Source organism: Schistocerca nitens, chromosome 1 (genome assembly GCF_023898315.1).
Source record: "Schistocerca nitens isolate TAMUIC-IGC-003100 chromosome 1, iqSchNite1.1, whole genome shotgun sequence".
Taxonomy (NCBI): domain Eukaryota; kingdom Metazoa; phylum Arthropoda; class Insecta; order Orthoptera; family Acrididae; genus Schistocerca; species Schistocerca nitens.
The window spans coordinates 344,015,460-344,035,079 of record NC_064614.1 but is presented as its reverse complement, the minus strand read 5'-3'; the positions used below and the strand labels follow the sequence as shown (position 1 = coordinate 344,035,079).

At 40.6% G+C, this 19,620-nt stretch overlaps 1 protein-coding gene across 2 annotated transcripts in view; it reads right to left on the bottom strand.

Moving 5' to 3' along the window:
- The window catches only part of LOC126235638 (tetraspanin-6-like), a 156,225-nt gene extending 136,901 nt beyond the window's left edge, over positions 1-19,324 (bottom strand). For both annotated transcript variants that reach the window (XM_049944355.1, XM_049944363.1), the window contains exon 1: positions 19,262-19,324. In XM_049944355.1, the coding sequence (XP_049800312.1) occupies positions 19,262-19,321 (60 nt within the window). In that variant the 5' untranslated portion in view covers positions 19,322-19,324. The remainder of the gene's footprint in view (positions 1-19,261) is intronic.
- Between the last annotated feature and the right edge of the window lie 296 nt (positions 19,325-19,620).

Below are 19,620 nucleotides of genomic sequence, written 5' to 3'. Positions count from 1 at the left end.
CTCAGTTGTTCGCAAGCATGTCTTCCCAACACCACGCCTATTCGTTATCTTAAAAATACTAATTAATGAAGTCTCTTTCTTTTCCGCTAACGTTAGCGGTGCTGCAAACGCACGTTACTGGCGCTACGAGCTGTGCTCACCTTGTGTAAAATTCTGAGCAAAAAGTGAAGGGTATTTCACTAAGTGTTCAACAAAATTCGGCAGAAATTGCAACAGAAACTTAATGCCTTCTGCATAACTTCGACAGGAAAAGAAATGGCTGTAAGTTTGCGAGCACACTTTGTATTGCTGAACTAGAGGATGAGATGCCAGTAGGCAACTCTCTACCTGGAAGCGCTGCTAAATACATTCGAACAGCATTTGCTGATTACTTCATGAATGAGGGAATGAAAATGACTTAAATATATTGGCAATCAGGATTACTGCAGCTGAAATGTTTGCTTGAAATATAGCTTTGCATGTATTGATTTCTAAAGTATTGTAGCTATTAAAATAATTCCTGTATTACCGATAGTTAGTAAAAATAAACATACTTTTCTTACCGATCAAGTTTTTTCTGTTGTGGACATGCCAGTGAAATTTGTTTCGAATTTCTCTATGGCGGACTACCACGAATTCTTATTTGCGACCTCGTTGCCGCAGTTGTGTTTCAGACCCCGTATGGCAGGTCACTTTTCAGTCTCAATGACAAGGCCTTTTGGTTTGATGTTTGGTTCACGTATTCCCGTATCCAACGACATTGTCTACGACAACCACTTATATTTGTAGCAGCTACTTCTCTAGGGACAAAGGGACCCACTACACGTCCGTTAGCAGCACTGCGCTCGCGTGTTTGAAATCGCGGTGCTGCGGCGCAGTCTGGACGCTGCCATTAAATTCCTTGCATAATCAAGAGTGGGGCCATTGTTTGTGGTCTCCACTCACGTCGAAGAAGACCACCGAGATGACCAATAGCGCCACCGTTCAGTAGCTGTGGCTGCGAGTGAAACCGCTCACGCTCTGCAGCATTTGCCACCGGCAGCGCTGCTAACGATAAGAAGTGCTGCTAAGCGGCTACGTCTGAAGGGGCCCGTACTGGCTGCGGCTGTGAATGCGACACTTTCTGCGTGTGAACACTGTTACGTTTGCTCCATTTTTCACTGGCCTTGCGTTACACACATCATGCCTTCCCAACACCACGCTTGTGAGTTGTCTTAATAATTACGTATTAATCACTTTCCTTTCTTTTCGTAACAGCCATGACAGCTCTTACATTAATGAAATTTGACAGCCATGACAAGCTTTCTAGTGGTTTTAATCTATAGCGTAAAACAATTTATGTTTCACATAGCAACGCAGATTTCATTCGAATTTACAACAACAGTAATCATAAGCTACACATGGAAAACTTAAAATAAATTATACCAGTCCATACGTCCATGACACCACTTAATACGGACACATTCAAAAAGAAAAATAGTGTTGAGCATCCTCAGGCCCCTAAAGGGACTCGACAGTACAATGGGCTATAATTCTTACGAAACTTGATATTGCGAAACAATGATTAGTTATAAGAAAACGCCTTAGCTTATTACTGTTTCTTTAAGTGCTTAGAGTTTACTGTTGTATAAGCAAAATTAATAAAATGCTGTTTTGGATCTTTAGCGTGATAATGGACAATGGGAGGGGACAGGTAGTGCGTACCTGGTAGCTGAGTGATCAGCGCGACGGAATGTCCTGCCTAACGCTACGGGTTCGATTCCCGGCTATGTCGGAGATTTTCTCCGCTCAGGGACTGGGTGTTGTGCTGTCCTTATCATCATCATTTCATCCCCATCGACACGCAAGTCTCCGAAGTGGCGTCAACTCGAAAGACTCACACCAGGCGAACGGTCTACGCGACGGGAGGCCCTAGCCAGACGGAATTTTTAATGGAGAGGTACATCGGAAAAATGAATTTATCCACGAATATAATTATGACCATTTAAGTTTTTGCTGTCAACCAGTTCAACATATTGAGGGAAGTGAAGGTTGTTACATTTCTAATGTGAGCGCAGCAGGTGTATGTGTGTGTGTGTGTGTGTGTGTGTGTGTGTGTGTGTGTAGGAATAAAAGTAGATAATAGCATTGAATTTTCTTCCCCAGAGCGATAGCATCCAAGGTAATCAACATAGTAATCTAAAATTCGCGTACAGTGGTAGTTACCCAAAACCGTTTAGGCCTATGAAGGTTATCTAGCTGCTTTTGCTTTTCTTACTTTTGGGAATATATCTGAGATAGAAACTTAGTTGGTAACAAGTTAACTTTACTGTGCGTAGTTTTTAAAGTTTATTGGCTCGACTGGGGATTCAAGGAGGAGTAGAATACGGCTCGTTATCCATCAAGGTTTGTCACTCCAAACACAAAGGTTTTGGGATTATACTTCTCCGTGATCTCTGTTCATCACCCAGGAGATAACGCTAGCTGTCTCACTCCGTTTGCAGATGTCAGTATTATTTATGAGGCAAGGTTATCTTAAGAAAACTGTACGCTTATCTCATCTGTTGTTGCAGGTAATACTGCAGCCTGGTTTGGGCAATGGCGGATATAAAGCAATTTTTGGGCGTTACAAACGTGCCCGTGTTATTACGCAGCGAGTGACACTCTAAACCAGTACCCACGTTAAACCAATAAATCAGACATCTAACAAAATTCTGTGGGGCGCAGGACGCAGTGGTAACCTGATGTCTCAGGAAAACGAAAGTGCCAGTTTTAGGAACCCGTTCATCAAGCTACGGTTCCAGCTGATGCTACTTTATGGGGAAAAGAATACCATCCTCCCTCTTGGAAAATAGAGATTATGGAACATGGATTTCCTTCGTCTGCGAGTTACGTAGGTAGGAACTTAAATAGTGGCAACACTGCTGTGGATACACTATGCAATGGAATCTACTATTGTCGCTGATACATACGTTGTTGAAATACCTACCTTACCTCCAAGCAAATGGACTCGCCCGTTCCACGTCACCGGCGTGGGCACAATCGAGGGAAACACAGTCACTTGTGAGCGAGCGGTCTAAAGTAACGGTGTCACTATGTTTCCGAAATAGGTACAATGGAGTTGGATCAAGATTGAATGTGCCATTTTTGCAGCATCACATGCGACCAGCTTTGCGCAAGAAGCGGTGATACTTTCTGCGCAACCCACCCATCATTTTGCACGACAATGTTCGGGCGCATACAGCGCAAGCTGTGGCTGCTCTTTTCGGTCGATGGGACTGGGAAGTACTGTATCAACCACCCAATCCCCGGACTTAAGTCCTTGTGACTTTGATTTGATTCCGAAGATGAAGGGACCACTTCGTGGCATTCGCTTCAGAAATGTTCCAGAGATTCGACAGGCAGTACACCGCTCCATTCGCACCATCAACAGAACAGGCTCTGCTAAAGGTATACTACACCTTCCACATCGCTGGCAACGGGTTCTACACAACGCTGCTGACTACTTTGAAGGACAGTTGTGAATAAATAGTTGCCACTATTTAAGTTCCAATCCTCGTATTTCACCCTCCATACTATTGAGCTGGCTGCTCTACCACAATTTCATTATTGGAAAAACGATGAGCTGCAGCTATCTTATGATTCCATAACTTAATATATAAAAAAGGAACCCTTATGGGATCACTTCATTGTCCGTCTGTTAAGATTCCATTTTCTGGCGAACGGGTAGAGGTATCAAGTTGAAATTTGTGTCATTACAAAGTCTACGGTCCCTTGGGGCTGGAAAAAATTAAAGTAAGATTCTAACTCAATGCAGTAAAAAGACACGGTGATGTTTGATACTTGCAAACTCACTCATCAAAACCTTTGAGGTACTTCCCGTTGACGTATAATCATGTAATTCGGCAACGAACAATGTTTCTCTGCACAACTAAAGGAAAATTCCGAAAACTGTTAATTTGTAATTATATCACATAATTTATTTTGGCAATAATAAACTTACATTGCATTCGTAGTCTGTAAAAAATCTCAGAAACTACTGTAGCCATTGTGATCTGGATTTCAGTAACAGGTAGACTGAGTAACGAGAAAGGTTTTTATTTATTATTTACAAATATTTCGTGCATATTGACTGAGATAAGTTGAAATTAAGCCCCTGGCGCTGTGAAAAAGATTCCTTTCTCATGCAGTGGTGATATTTGTAAGGCAGTGCAACTGACGTAACATCCCGGCTAATTCTACTTAACAGACTTCCCCTGACAGTCGGTTCCTACGACATGTACATGTTTCAAAGCTAAGTCATACTAATAATTGATGCAGGATTGCACTTCCATTGTTTGTGATGAGGTTACGATATTTCACAAAATGTTCATTGAAACGTTCCACTACAAAATTCGACATCTGTGTAACAACAATAGCCCTCTGACCCTATGAACCGTTTTCTTAAACAGAGACTTCCGACATATCAGTAGTCGCAACTGGGACGAAGGCAGATGAAATCAACGCATCTGCAATTGTCAATTGACATACCATATTATTATAACTCCAAAATTAATAAAGTAAATGAAATAATTACAATAGCAAATGCGAAATTACACAAAATATTTGACTTAAAACTTAAAATTAAAACATACTCGAAAATCATGGAATTCCCGAAACCGATACCTTGCCAGTATCGACCGATAATAGGCAAGTATCGTGGATGTTCCCAAATTCCTTGGCTAGATGAACTATCTATATGCATAATTAAATTAGTAAGGAACCTTCGGGGCGCGAGACTTATTCGCACTTTTCCGTTTATTATTGTTTCTCTCAACGTAATTCTGAACGTGCATTACATCAGTGCTCACCGGGCAGCCCTCAGCTTCGAATGATTTTCGCAATGAAATTTCAGGTCTCACGGCCACATCTGGTACTATACACAGACTGCACAGATACCTTTCGAAACAAACCGAAAGATTATTACCGAAAACTCTATATGTGTAACGACATCTAAGCTCTCTTCTGACCTGCGATTTCAGGGACGGAACTTCTATAATATACTTCCGTAACTTGTGGTTTTAATAAAAGGATCGCAATAATAATTAGTGAATGGAATATTTCTCAAATTATATTCGTATTTTAGTTCACTTATACATCTCGTATTTATGTCTACTAGAAGTATAACGAAAGTAATGCAACTATATTCTTTTTTCCGTATCAGGTTCTGATTCATTCGTAATCGAAAAATCTGAATACTTTCTACTTCTCCCCTTTCATTGCTTCAGTACGTTAGAGTTATAGAATTTAGCATTCGTGAGAACTGCTGCGCTCTGTGTATTGATATTTACTAAAATTAATGACAATTTTGTGCTTTAAACCATATGTTGATATTATACGGAGTGTTCAAATGAAAACGTACGATACGTCGTAACAACCAAACCGGTTGAAATTTGCATGTACCACTTTGGGGTAATGTATGAGACATCTAGGGACGCACATGTGTGCACTCAGCATGTAAGGTGACGCTCACCGTCTTTTTCGAATCCCAACGTCCGATACTCCTCGAATTCCTCGACCACGGACAATCAATTAATAGTGACGTGTACTGTGAGAGACTCCGTAAACTACGCAAGTCCATCAAGAGCAAACAGCATGGGCTGCTCACGGAGGGAGTCATACTACTCCACGATAATGCGCTTCCACACCTTTCCAAGGCCACAGAAAGTTAAATGGCCAAGTTCAAGAGGGAGCAGCTCGAGCATCCGCCCTACAGCCCGGACTTGTCGGCTTGTGACTTCCATGTGATTGGTCGGCTATACAAAACATCTCAGAGGGAAGCGCTTCAACTCGGAGGACGAACTGGACACAATGGCGGCCTGGCTCCCGTCACAGCCTCAGGAGTTCTGGCAACAGGGAATCCTTCGGCTCGTGAAACAGTGCGATAGTTGTTCTCAGGCCTCTGGTGATCACTTTTGAACAAAGACTTCAGTAATACCCACAGTGTTGTTTCTTACCTTTCCCTTTGAACATCCCTCATATAAAGTATTTGAGTAAATGCTCTTTCGGTCAGACTATTGTTACTTTTTATTCCTACACTTGTGTCATACGCAAGAATACAGGCAACATTTGCAACCAGGGACAGTTGAAGCGAGAGATAGCTACTGTATATAAGACAGAACACAAAAATTCAGATTTGAACCCTTTGCTGGACTATACTCGATTAGATGAAAGGCGGAATATTTATCATCGTACAAAGGACATGGTTGTGGTACACACTACTCACTCATGACATAAGATGAAAACAGTGAATCTTCTGGTTGAATTGTTCCATAGTTTTTTAACTTCGTACGAGAAAATAATATTTTAAACATCAAAAAAGATTAAATATTATGCAAAGAAACAATTTCTGATTTTCAAATTCTAATATATCGTCTTTCAAGATGTATTTAGTCTTTTCGGTTGACAAATTTTTCGGAAATCCAACTTGTTTCTCACTGAATTAGAGCTTCTGTATTATGTGTTCAGTAATTCTGTTATACTTTTGCTTCTAAAAAACTTTTTTAAAATGCTAACAATAAATCTATGAGTAAAGTGTTCTTTACAGTAGAACTTGACATATTTTTTTATTAAAATAGAGAGAAGATTACTGAGGACAAAATATTAAAGTTTGATTGGTCAGCAACCACTGCAAAGAGCTCCGTTACATAAGTAACTTCATATGTTACAAACATGAGATGTACAGCATTTGATTGCTTTGTTCCTGATTTCATTTTATGTGTCCAAAAATTTATTTTTAAGAGTTTTTGTAATAGCATAACCTTTATTTTGTACGTGAGGGGATGGCTACAGAACGCCGGCCGCTGTGACCGAGGGTTCCAGGCGCTTGAGCCCGGAACCACGCTGCTGCTACGGCCGCAGGTTCGAACCCTGCCTCGGGCACGGATGTGTGTGGTGTCCTTAAGTTAGTTAGGATTAAGTAGTTCTAAGTATAGGGGACTGATGACCTCAGATGTTAAATCTCGTAGTGCTTAGAGCCATTTGAACCATTTTTTTATGGCTACGGGAAATCATGATCTTAATCAAACTTGTTTGGAGTGGACTCTTTAGAAACTGAAGGCTGCCTCCAAAGGAAATATTAAAACTTAAGTAACGTGTTGAAAGTAATATTATTATTTTCTTTCAAGACAATTTACTCATTTCTTTGATTTTTATTGACAATCTCTTTCTTTACTTTACTTTAAATATGTTCCTATTAAATTTAAAAGACTCTGACTGAAAAGTGACAACAGCTGCTTCATTCTATTTTCTACAGTACCTTTAAAAATTTCCTAAAACTTGTTGCATGCGAACATATTAGCTCCTTTTTTTAAATGCAACTCACCTCAAACTCCCACTGTAAATCACTCACATCTCCTTAAAAACGCATCTCTCATATTTATCCTCAATCAGTTGCCCTTTATCACTCACCCATTCAGCCCAACTCATTGTCATTATCTCCTTTTGTCTCCCTGTCATTGTCTCCTGTGTCACAGCCACAGTCCCCTTCGTCCTCTCCTCCTACTAGTCTCCTCTGACTGTCACTGTCTCCCTCTTGCTCTCTCTTACTGCTAATATCTCATTCTCTCCCTCATTGTCATTGTCATAAATTCTGTCTCTCATTGTCTCTGTCTCTCACCCACTTCCGCTGTATCTTTCTCATTATTCCTCTCTCTCTCTCATCGCCCCCCCCCCCCCCCAACCCAGTGGCACAGTGTCCTTCACTCTTTTCCTAGCATTGTTCCGTCACTGTCAACTATGTCCCACTGCCACTATGTCCCTATCTTTCTCTCACATTGCCATTGTCTCCTTCACTCTTTTTGTAGCGCAACTAGTTTCTACTATTTTCCAGTGTTTATTACTTTTCCGTCTCTTCGCTCCTGCCACTTTTTTCTTCTCTCATAGCATAAGAAAGCGAGAATATGTTCGCATGCTACAATTTTTTGGTAAATTTTTTAAGTGCTGAGGCAGGTAGAATGAGGAAGCTGGTACCCCATTTTTCAGTCAGATTGTTTTAAATCAATAGGAACATTTTCGCATTTTTGGTGCTCCGGTAGGGGCATTTTTTCTGTGGTTCGCTTCATTTTCCTGCTCCAGCATGGCGTGTATCTCACATGGAAAGAAAAGTATTTGTCAGTAAAATTTAGGTAGTTTACTTATGTGAAATTGAAATAACGAAAACTAATTTTACACGTAAGACCGTATTTGAGGTGCAGTACTACAACATGGGGTTCCCTGACAACAACGGAGAAACTTTACAGCATATTTTTCCATGTTCCGTCACTTTATAAATTATATTTTCGCCTCAGATCGGAGTTTACGTGTACAAGTAGAGTAACTTTGAACCACTGTATCTTGGAAACAGTTAAATGCATGAAGGAAAGTTTCAAGGCTGTTCGAGATCGGGATCTTAGGAGTACATCGCACAAATTACAGCCATTTGCTATGCGTAGCCTCTCGAAATCCGAGGCTGGGTTTTGATACACAAAAAACAAGTTCTTGGGATGCTTCTTGATAAGTGCCTAGAGAATATATCGTTAGGATTCGAACAATATTCTTCGGTTATTTATTATTTAGATTTAGCCTCATACCAGATTTTACGTGTAGAATTAGAGCAGCATTGTACTTCGTATCTTGAAAACGGATAAGAATATCGCGAAAATTTTCAAGATTGTTAGAGATCGGGATCTTAGGAATACGACGCAAGAATTTAAAACCACCGTAGACCACATCAAATGCAAAGAGAATAAACCGATCTGTTCCATTTGCCTACGTAGCAGGGAGTGTGCAATATTTACACTTTGACACTGTACTGTAGGATAGCGACACTAAGTCGAGCCTTCTGTTCGGTATACAAGTGGTCCGTAGCCAAAGGGCTATCCAAAAAGCTTGACCCTACTTTTTTTTTATCACGAATAGAATCCAAATCACGTTTTACCGATACGCGAAAACTCACTCATCAACACCTACAGGGTACTTCCTGTTGACCTAGAATCGAGAAATTTGTCAAGATACTAGGTTTCACATTACAAATAAAGAAAAAATTCGAAAATGGTTAATTTGTAATTGTATCACAAAAAATACTTTTATGCCGTTTGTTGTCTGTTCGTCTATCCGTGTGTTAAGACCTCTTTTCCTGGGAAGCAGGAACAGGTATCACGTTAAATTTTTTGTCAGGCGCTGGGGTCTGCGGTCTGTTGCCAGTGTAAGAAATTTAAGCTTTTAAGTCAATGCAGTCAAAACATATTGCTATTTATGTTGCACTTTTTGATACTTGCAAACTCACTCATCAAAACTTGTAGGGTATATATGTATGTATGTATTGAACTGGGGACCTAGAAACGACAGAGAGGCTTTGTCCCCGCCGTAGCTCTGAGTGGTATACAGCCCGACAGCAGGCTACAGCAGTCCACTCATCAAACCGCCGCCCCACACCGAACCCAGGGTTATCATTCCAGACGAGTAATGTTTGCGTGGTAGAGTAATTATGGTGTACTCGTACGTGGAGACAGTATTTGCCCAGCAATCGTCGACATAGTGTAACTGAGGCGGAAAAGGGGGAACCAGTCCGCATTCGCCGAGGCAGATGGAAAACCGCCTTAAAAACCATCCACAGGCTGCTCGGCACACCGGACCTCGACACTAATCCGCCGGACTGATTCATGCCGGGGATCGGCACGCCTTCCCTTTCGGGAAGCAGTGCGTTAGACCGCACGGCTAGCCGGGTGGACAGCTGTACGGTACTTTCCGGTCACTTAGAATCATAAAATTTGGCACGAAGTAAGACTTTGTAGTTCAAGAAAAGAAAAAACTCTAAAATTGTTAGTTTGTAATTATATCACATCAAGAATATTTCTTCCCATTTATTGTCCACATGTCTGTCTGTCCATCTGTTAAGACACCTTTCTATGGGCCGGGTAGAGATACCAAATTTAAATTAATGTCAAATACTAAAGTCTACGGTCCCTTGGCGGTTTAAATAATTTAAATTTCCAAGTCAATGCAATCAAAAGATACGGGCATATTCATTTTGATGCTCGAAAGTTCACTCGCCAAAACCTATGGATAAATTATTTAACACATGCGTGAAAATGGTCAGAATACAAATGTAAGGCTGCAGAAGCATGCACGTCTTAACTGTAGAGGTAGTCGCAATAAAGAGCCTTGGAGTCTATGGTGGAAGGATGAGTATTATAAAACAGTCATAGATAGGCACCAAGCTTGGTTAAGGTACCAGAGTCATAAACCAGAAGAACTACACTTGGCACTGCCAGAGGAAAGAAGGATTAAACGCCAACATCAAAAAGATATACTTCTAATGATAGAAACAAACAGCGAGATGACAAACTAAAGAGATTACTACAAAATAGTGAGCAGACATCTACAAGGAATTCTCCTGCAATACTAATTTTAAAATATAAAAGTAGCAGTTGGCCTACAGCACTAGAAAAAATACTGAAATTTTAGCAGAAACTTTTAACAAATTTCTGAATTGCGAAGATCCCTCAGAACTATTTCAAAGAAATCCAGATACCGTTATTAAAACACCAGCAGGGAATATAAACCCACCCGCAATCCATGAAGTTTACAAAGCTTTGACACAGCTCAAAAACTACAAAGCAAGTGGAGAAGGTGAAACATTTGCGAAGGCATCATTACATCTAGATTAATTGCCAGATCATTGGACTACAGCTATAATCCATCCATTACCTAAAAAGGAGAAAAATCAAATGCAGATGACTATAGAGGAAATTCCCTTTTGGATATCACATTCAAAGTCATCTCAAGAATTCTATACGATCGTTAAAGATCAACTTCAACTGGAACTAGTATATTGTTATTTTAATTGTATTTTATGTTTTTTTAGACAAGATTAGCTTGTGATTTAGGTTTTCAAATGGTGTATTGAAATGTCGGTTGAAACTAAACTCGTCTGGAGTGTTTTGTTGTGTGTTGAGACGTTGGTGAAGGGTTGTGGCAGATTCCTTGCTGCGTGCTCTTGAGTCTACTGAAAGTCGCGGTGTTTATTTGCAAGTTTGTTCGCCATCTCCCCAGAGTTTCTTCAACTCCACGTCGACGTAGTGTAGCTGAAACTTTCTATAGTAATTAGAATGACTAGAAAGAGTATTATTTACTTTCGAGTCTCACTTAATTTTAAAATAAATGATGAAGGTACTAAGGGAAACTAACAGTTGTTTATTTCTTCCCTTAATACAACTTTTACTATCGAGTTGTAATACGTTAGTATTTTCAATTCGTCTTTATCAGAGCAAGAGCAAAATATGAGTCCTTAACATTACATTCAACAACAGAGATAATAGGAATCAGAGATAGTAAAATGATAACGTTCGCTTTCCTTATGCAAGCAGTACCGTCTTTGGTTCCTACACACAGCACAACATCTTACAGTTATTTCCGTAATAAAATGTGATATTACAGTAGGAGAATACCAAGGAGTGTTGAGACTCTGGAGAAGTTGTCCAGAACAGGTAATCACTTTGAAATTGATAATGGATTACTATAAAAAGACAAATCAATTCATAACCTTTGTAGACTTCTAAAAAGCGTATAATTGCTTTCATATCTTCAATGGTGAAGATACTGGGGGTTTAGGTCTGCATCTCAAACTAATAAAAACGATAAACTTAATTTTAACAAAAACCAAATGTAAAGTAGAGTTCAGAGGAGAAATATCTGAGCTATTTACAACTACAACAAGATTAAGACGAGGAGATGGTTTATCGCCATTATTTTTCAGCTGTGCTTTGCAGCACCCAATGAAGGAGTAATATAAGGAAAATCTCAAAAACATAAGAACTGGAAATAAGAAAGGTCATATAAATTTAAATTGCTTGCAATTTGTCGATGACCTAGCGTTAGTAGCTAGTAACATTCAGGAAGCAACAGAATCAAATAACAAGCCAAAAATAGAAAATTAGAAAAGACTGAGATAAAATAAAAATGTCTATCAGTCAGAACCAAATTAAAACATTACAAGACGCTAGTTCAATCAGAGGTGACATATGAAGCGAAACTCTTTTCAAAGTCACCCAGAAAAACAGAACGGACAAAATCTTAAAAGTAGAGAGAAGAATAGCTAGAACATGCATTAATAAGCAATATAAAAAAGGCGGACAGTGCCAAAAGACGTGATGTACAGCGAACTCTGCCCATTAAAGATCCTATTCGGAAAAAGGATCTCGTTTTTCGTCACATTATGGGGACACCAGAAACCAAATAACCAAGAGAAATTATAGAAAAACTTTAGAACATGAACCAACAAGTAGGATGGCTGAAGGAAATCGGCGAGGATATGAAAGAGCTACAATTAGCCCTAGACGATTTGCAAAACAAAACAGAAACTTTAAGAAAACTGAAAGACATAATAATACTATTTAAACAAAAAACAGACAAACAAGAAAAAAATAGAAAGGGTATTTACAGATGGAGAATGGCAAAGAAGACCAGAACAAATGAAAAGATAGTGGGAAATTCGGAAAGAAAACTTATTGAAGAAGATGACTAGAAAATGACTGATTGAAGTCCAATGAGGCCGTAAATGCAAAAGAAGAAGAAAGGCTCTACAAAGGAAATGAATTTTGAAGCAATATTATACAAAGGTTAGAGGTAGTAAATGAAGATAGAGATGGGGGATAACTGCAAGAAGAATTGGACAGAGCACTGGAAGACTCAATTGAAAACTAGGCCCCTGGATTGTACGATATCCCTCAGAATTATTGAGATCCTTAGGAGAACCAGCCATAACAAAACTATTCCACCTGGCGTGCAACATTTTTGAAACGGGCGAAATACCACCAAGCTTCAAGAAGAATATGAAAATTGCGGTTACAAAGAAGGCAGGTGCTGACAAAAGTTTGGGTTCCAGAGAAATGCAGGAACATGCAATGTAAGACTTACTCTACGATTTATTTTAGAAGATAGGTTGAAGAAAGGCGTTCAATAATGGGAAGAAAGGCGTTAAATAATTAATGCAACACTTTTTTCTGAAAGGATGTTGATATTATTCAGGATTCCAATATACCATTTTATTCCTCACTCCTTTGGTTACAAAATAATGTTTTTGAACATAGTCTCCGTTCAGTGCGACGGCCTTAGGCCACGTTAATTTGAAGGCCTGTATGTCCGCATGGTACCCCTCTACTGGTCGACATCGGAGCGAAAGTCTTGCGCATCAGTAACATCCTCGACATGCACTTAGTGCTTTCCCGGGGAGTGCATCCCTCATTGGGCCAAATGGATGAAGCCGGAAGGGGCGAGATCCGCCCTCTAAGGTCGATAAGAAAGAACTGTACAATGAAGTTTTCTAAGCTCCTCTTGGGTGCGCAGACTTGTGTAAGGGCTTGCGTTGTTATCTAGAAGATGTTTCTTTGCATTTTTGTGGCGACGAACACGCTATAGTCGCTTCCTCAATTTCAGGAGGATAACACAATACGTTTCAGATTTGATCATTGCACCACGAGGGAGTACATAAAACAGAATAACCCATTCAGAATCCCAGGAGACCGTCGCCATGACTTTATTGGCTTAGGGGGCGGCTTTGAACTTTTTCTTCGGAGGAGAGTTGGTGTGGCGTCACTCCATGGATTGCCGTTTTGCTTCCAGTTCGAAGTGATGAACCCATGTTTCATTACCTGTGACAGTGTTCGGCAAAATATTGTCACGATCAGCCTTGTAACACCCAAGCAGTTCCGAACAGGTGTTCCTTCGTTTATCTTTATGGTCTTCTTTGAGGCGGCAGGGAGTACACGCCTTTGAGTACCCCAACTTGTAGACGAGTTTGTAAGCACTACTTATAGAGACACGTCCATCTGAGCAGCAATGTGTTTGATTGTGATCCGTCGGTCACCTCGAATGAGAGTGTCCGCACGTTTCAACAGTGCAGCAGTCGCAGCTGTGGCCGCCCGGCTGGCAATCGAGAAATCGGACGGCTTTGCGCGACCTTGTTGCGATGATGGCAGACTCCTCGCCCAACAACTCACCGTCCTTTCGTTCAATATCAGGTTTCTGTAGTCATTCTGCAAGCTTTTATGAACACCGGCTATGCTCTGGTTTTCCGCCAGAGGAAATTCAGTGACTCCTCTCCGTTTGGAAAACACCTCCGCGGCGATGCTCTGGTTTTCCGCCAGAAGAAATTCAGTGACTCCTCTCCATTTGGAAAACACCTCCGTTACAGCCATTGAGGAGGCTACGTATAGAGCCGCACCTACTGGAACTTCATGGAACCATAGAGGTTGAAACAGGATTATTCCACGATGTTGCACAACAAATTTCGCATTTTTACAACCGAAATTGGTCGATAAAAACACAGGTTTCATTACTTGTTGAACGATCCTCGTGGTATTTGTAGATTTAGAGACAGTTGTTGACAGTTTTGGCTGCATTACGCGATTTGAAATTTTGAAGGTAATGAAAATGAAATGTCGTGTGGCGAGGGCCCTCCCGGTGGTTAGACCGGAACGCCTGGTGCAACTGTTTTGAGTTGACGCAACTTTCGCGACTTGCGCGTCGATGAGCATGAAATGAGGATGATGAAGATGACACAAACACCCAGTCCCTGAGCGGAGAAAATCTCCACCCAACCAGGAACCGAACCCAGGCCCCCCGGCATTGCAAGCCGCGCCGCTGTCCACTCAGCTACGGTGACGGACTTGAGGGTACGTAATAGGGATAAAGTACTGGATGCGAAAGTTATTTATAACTTGTATAGAGACCAGACTGTCGTTATAAGAGGCGGGGGACTTGAAAGGAAGACAGTGGTTGAGAAGGGAGAGACAGAGTTGCAGCCTGTCCACGGTGTTATTCAAGGGTTCCAAGGAGAGATTAAATTTAGGGAAAAGAAATAAAAACTCTGAAATTTGCTAATGGCATTGCATTTGTGTCAGAGTCAGAACTGGACTTGGAAGAACAGTTGAACGGGATAAGTAGTGTCCTGATTAAAAGATAATAAAATGAACATCAACAAAAGTAAAACAATGGTAAAGGGACGTAGTCAAATAAAATCAAGCGATGCTGAGGGAATGAGATTAGTAAATGATATGCTTAAAATAGTGGATGAATTGTGTTATATGGACAGCAAAATAACTTGATGGGACATAAAACTTCAATCACTAAGAAGAAAAGCAACTCTGAAACTATTTGTCTGGTTTGTGGTGTTGTACGGATATGAAACATGGACGATAAGCATTTCACAGAGGGAGTTAATAAAAGTATTATAAATGTGATGTTACAGGAAAATGGTATATATTCAAAGGGCAGACCGAGAAACATCAGAAGGTACTGAATAGAACTGGGGAAAAAAGAAATTTATGATGCAAAATTGACTAAAAGAAGAATTCAGTTGAAAGGACACTTCCTCAGGCATCAAGGAATATTCACTTTTGTTATACAGGGAAGTGTTGGGGTTAAAAATAGCAGAGGGAGACCAAGGGATGAATACAGTAACCATGTTCAATTGGATTTAGCTACGAAGAACCTAGCACAGGATAGACTAGCTGTAACTTACAAACAGTACAAAGGTTGTTTACACCTGCTACGTTCGAGACGAATTTACAACATAGCGTGCCAAATCATTAATAATGGAATGGAAATTATAAATAACGTCTTAGCATTGTGTTATTGTGACAACGAAGAAAAATATTACTGGGACGCGTTACTGTGATTATTTTATTAGTCACCTTGATTCTGTATATACTCAGATAAACCGCTTTTAATCATCAGATATGCCTTTTATGTAGTGTGGTGCTGACTTCATGGTATGTGAACCAAATGACAGTAAATATGCTGAAAACAACCCTACGAAATTACGCATTGTCCTAGGACTTTTTCAGTATAAATAGCAACGTTGAGATTCACTAATTTCAGTTCCGTGACACAACAAGAAAGGATAGAACATCATACGAAATTATGTCAACTTTTCTGTAACATGATTTCAATGAGGAGCTAACCATCTCAATACCTCAAACAGAGATACCTCAGGGCACAAAAATTGTGCAACGTAAAATGAAATTATAGCGCGCTGATATTTCCGCATATAAAACTAGGAAAAGACAAAATTCTTCATCAATGTAAATGTAAAATTAGAAAGGGAAATTAATGTTCAAATGTGTGTGAAATCTTATGGGACTCAACTGCTAAGGTCATCAGTCCCTAAGCTTACACACTACTTAGCCTAAATTATCCTAAGGACAAACACACACACACCCATGCCCGAGGGAGTACTCGAACCTCCGCCGGGACCAGCCGCACAGTCCATGACTGCAGCGACTAGACCACTCGGCTAATCCCGCGCGGCGGGAAATTAATGAAAAACTAGAAAGCTGGAACATTACACAACATGAAACAAATATGATGCTCGTAATTAATACACTGTGTATTGCAACGATTTCATATAAGGGGCGTCCCTCCTACGAGTCACCAGGCGATTTTACTTTGGTGTTTCAACAGATATTTACAATTCAGATTTTCCAGTATGTGGCTGGAGTCACCCCAAAAGAATACTGCTCATCGCGTTTTTCATGAACGCCCAGTGTCGACAAAAAGCTTCGGTTTACGTCCCGTTACAAACAACATGCTTCTTAAACCGGCGTGTAACTTGCTCATTCGATAGGGCGATCTCAAATTAGTCTAATGCGAGATTTGTTTTAACAGGGACATGAAAACACGAAGAATTTCCAGTAATCCAGCAGAGACAGCACCTCCCTGGCCCACGCTGGCTGCTAACGCCATGCAGAAGCGCTGCTCAGCCACTGCTGAAGTGTTGATTTTTCTTCGTCTTTTACTGCCCCTGTTAATACATATCGATTAAACAAATGTCGCGCTGGACTAATCTTGGACGTCTCTGTCGAATGGTACTGTAAAATTGGGCTCTTAAAATCTATTTTAGGAAGGTAGCAACGCAACGTCTTCCGTCGACACTAGGCTTCGCATAAAAAACTTGACGAGCAGTATTTGTTTGGACTGACTCCAGATACACACTGCAAAAATTAAATTGTTAATATCTGTCGGAACACCAGAAAAAATCTGCCTGACGATTCTTAGGAGAGACATGAGGTATGTAAATGAGTAGGATAAATTCTTTGTTTGCGAGTAGAATTGTTGCAGAGAAGTGGACAAGATCAATCCCAATATTGTGAATGGACATTGACTTGGAACGCTAAGCGTCATCAATAAGTGCTGTAAAGGCAACGTAGTACATCGTTTGCAAGAACGTTAGCTAAACTACTACTAAACTCCGTCCCAACAGGCCTCGGAAGTTCCATCGGTATCGACCGACCGCCGTGTCATCCTCAGCCAATAGGCGTCACTGGAGGCGGATGTGAAGGGACATATGGTCAGCATATCTCCCGCACGACCGTTGTTAGCTTTCGTGTCCGGAGCCGCTATTTTTCAGTCCAGCAACTCCTCAACTGGTCTCGCAAGTGCTGACTGCAACCCGCTTGCTAACACTGCTCAGCAGATTCGGACGGTCACCAATCCAAGTGCCGGCCAGGCCCGACTGTCATTAGCTTCGGTGATCTGACGGGAACCGGTGTTAGCACTGCGGCATGACCATTGACTGGCACGAGCATCAAATCAATAAAATAAGAGTTTTTGCCCCTTTAAGCAAAAAAAAAAAAATAAATAAATAAAAATAAAAAAAGCTGTCTCCTCTTCCACAGCCAAGTAAGACAGAAAGAGAATAGAAAGAAAACGCAAAACAAAATATGTCGACCTCGATCGCAAGGTTTTCGATACACGTAGTTAGACCGAGACTGTTCAGTATGATCAACAACAGCATATTAAGCAGAAAGAATCGTAACACTTTCTGATCATATGAATGTGTTTGAAGAAGTACTAAGCAAAATGTTATACTACATAATGACAGGGGAAGGTACACCTAAGCACACACTCAAATTCATCAAAATCAGTTATCCAGGTAACAGTACAGCTCGTAAGCAAAGTAAGAGTGATGAAGAAAGGATATAATCTGACATCTCGTCGGCATTGTGGTCTTAAAAGTGGGAGCACTATATCAGATGGACAACGGTGAGACGGGAAAGCCGCTGAGGCCAGTTACAAGAACCTCCTGTCATCTGCCAGAAGATATGTAAGGAAACTAACAAAAATCTAAATCTCGGTTAACTGTCATGAATCTCGGTTCGATCCTTCCGCAGCGAGAGTCTAATCCTTTAAACAACGCGCAGTGTTATTCTGCAAAGATTGTGTCAACTATTACAAATGGAGGCGCTGGACAGGTGTATCCCTTTCCACCATTTCTATTTCAATATCTGTATTGCGACGCTGGAGAATCTCAGATGGAGAAATCACAACAGAATACTCAAAATTGTTTTGTTTCCAGTTACACGATATTTCGGTAGACAAATGCAATGCTTCAAATAATTGGTAATGAATTGAGCCTATGGAGTCCGTGGCCGGGAGTTCCAAGGCGGGAAGTTCGTTCGCCAAGCGCAAGTCTCATTGAGTGCGACGCCACATTAGGCGCCCGGCGCGTCGACAGTGGGGATGAAATGATGATGAGGACAGCACAACACGCAGTCTCTGAGGGGAGAAAGTCTCCCACCCCAGCCGGGAATCAAATCCGGATCCCCGTGCTTGGTATTCCAACCCGCTGACCATTCAGTAAATGGGGCGGACCAAATAACTGGTAATAAAATAGACATAGAAAAGGATCAATTGAGGCGACGCAGTTTTCGCGAAATGACTTTGCATGCTTCCTAGGAAAAGAAAGTACAACGTAAAATAGTTGCTTTAAAGTAAATAAAAAAGAGAAGTTTTATTGTTAATCATTTTTGAAGAAATATATTTTTCACATTGAAGAAATATATGTCTATACAGATAATAAGATTTCTAATGATGTGCGCAAACATTTGTAAAGCGGGAAGACAAAACTGTACAAAGTTATGTGATGATGATCAAGTTGTACAGCTGTTCATTAAATAGGATGAAAAGCGGAAGTTTCATAGTGAATAAGTGATATTTCTGAGATATGTCGCAGTATACTTTTAAAAATATTACCCGAGGATCGAGGATATAGGAGAACAAATGATAATTCGAGCTTTTTGGCGCAGTCGGGAAATATAAACGAATCTGACAAGGTTACATATTCCTTGGGAGCGAAAGCTGAGTATTAAGAAGTATTTAGACCGTAGAACAACAAAACAGAGTAGTGGTGACAGAAGCAGAAAAAAACTGGAAGCCGATTTCTATACCGAAAGTAGCCACAAACACACATTTGAATACAGGGATTGTGTTTTCGTGTACTTACCATATGGATGCAACATATTATGGTCTGCAGCACGCCAGCGATGCGTGCCGTGCGAATCATATCGCTTGCGAACAATGAAGTGTAGAAATTTTCAGCTGATCCTACCCCGCTATCTTATCGGTTCCATTCCGCACACTGCCAAGGCGAGGAACATTTGATGTTCGATGCCACTGTCGCAACGCTAAGCAGACTTCATCTTAAGATAAGAAGACTATGGCAGGTACTTTTGAGTATATCATGAACTGGCCAACTGGGAACCGTTTTTCTGTAAGATATGCAGTATGCGGGCGACAGTATCCACTGTGTAAGCACCTAATGTGCCTTTTACATTTAATTTCTACAGCGTATGGCTAATGACG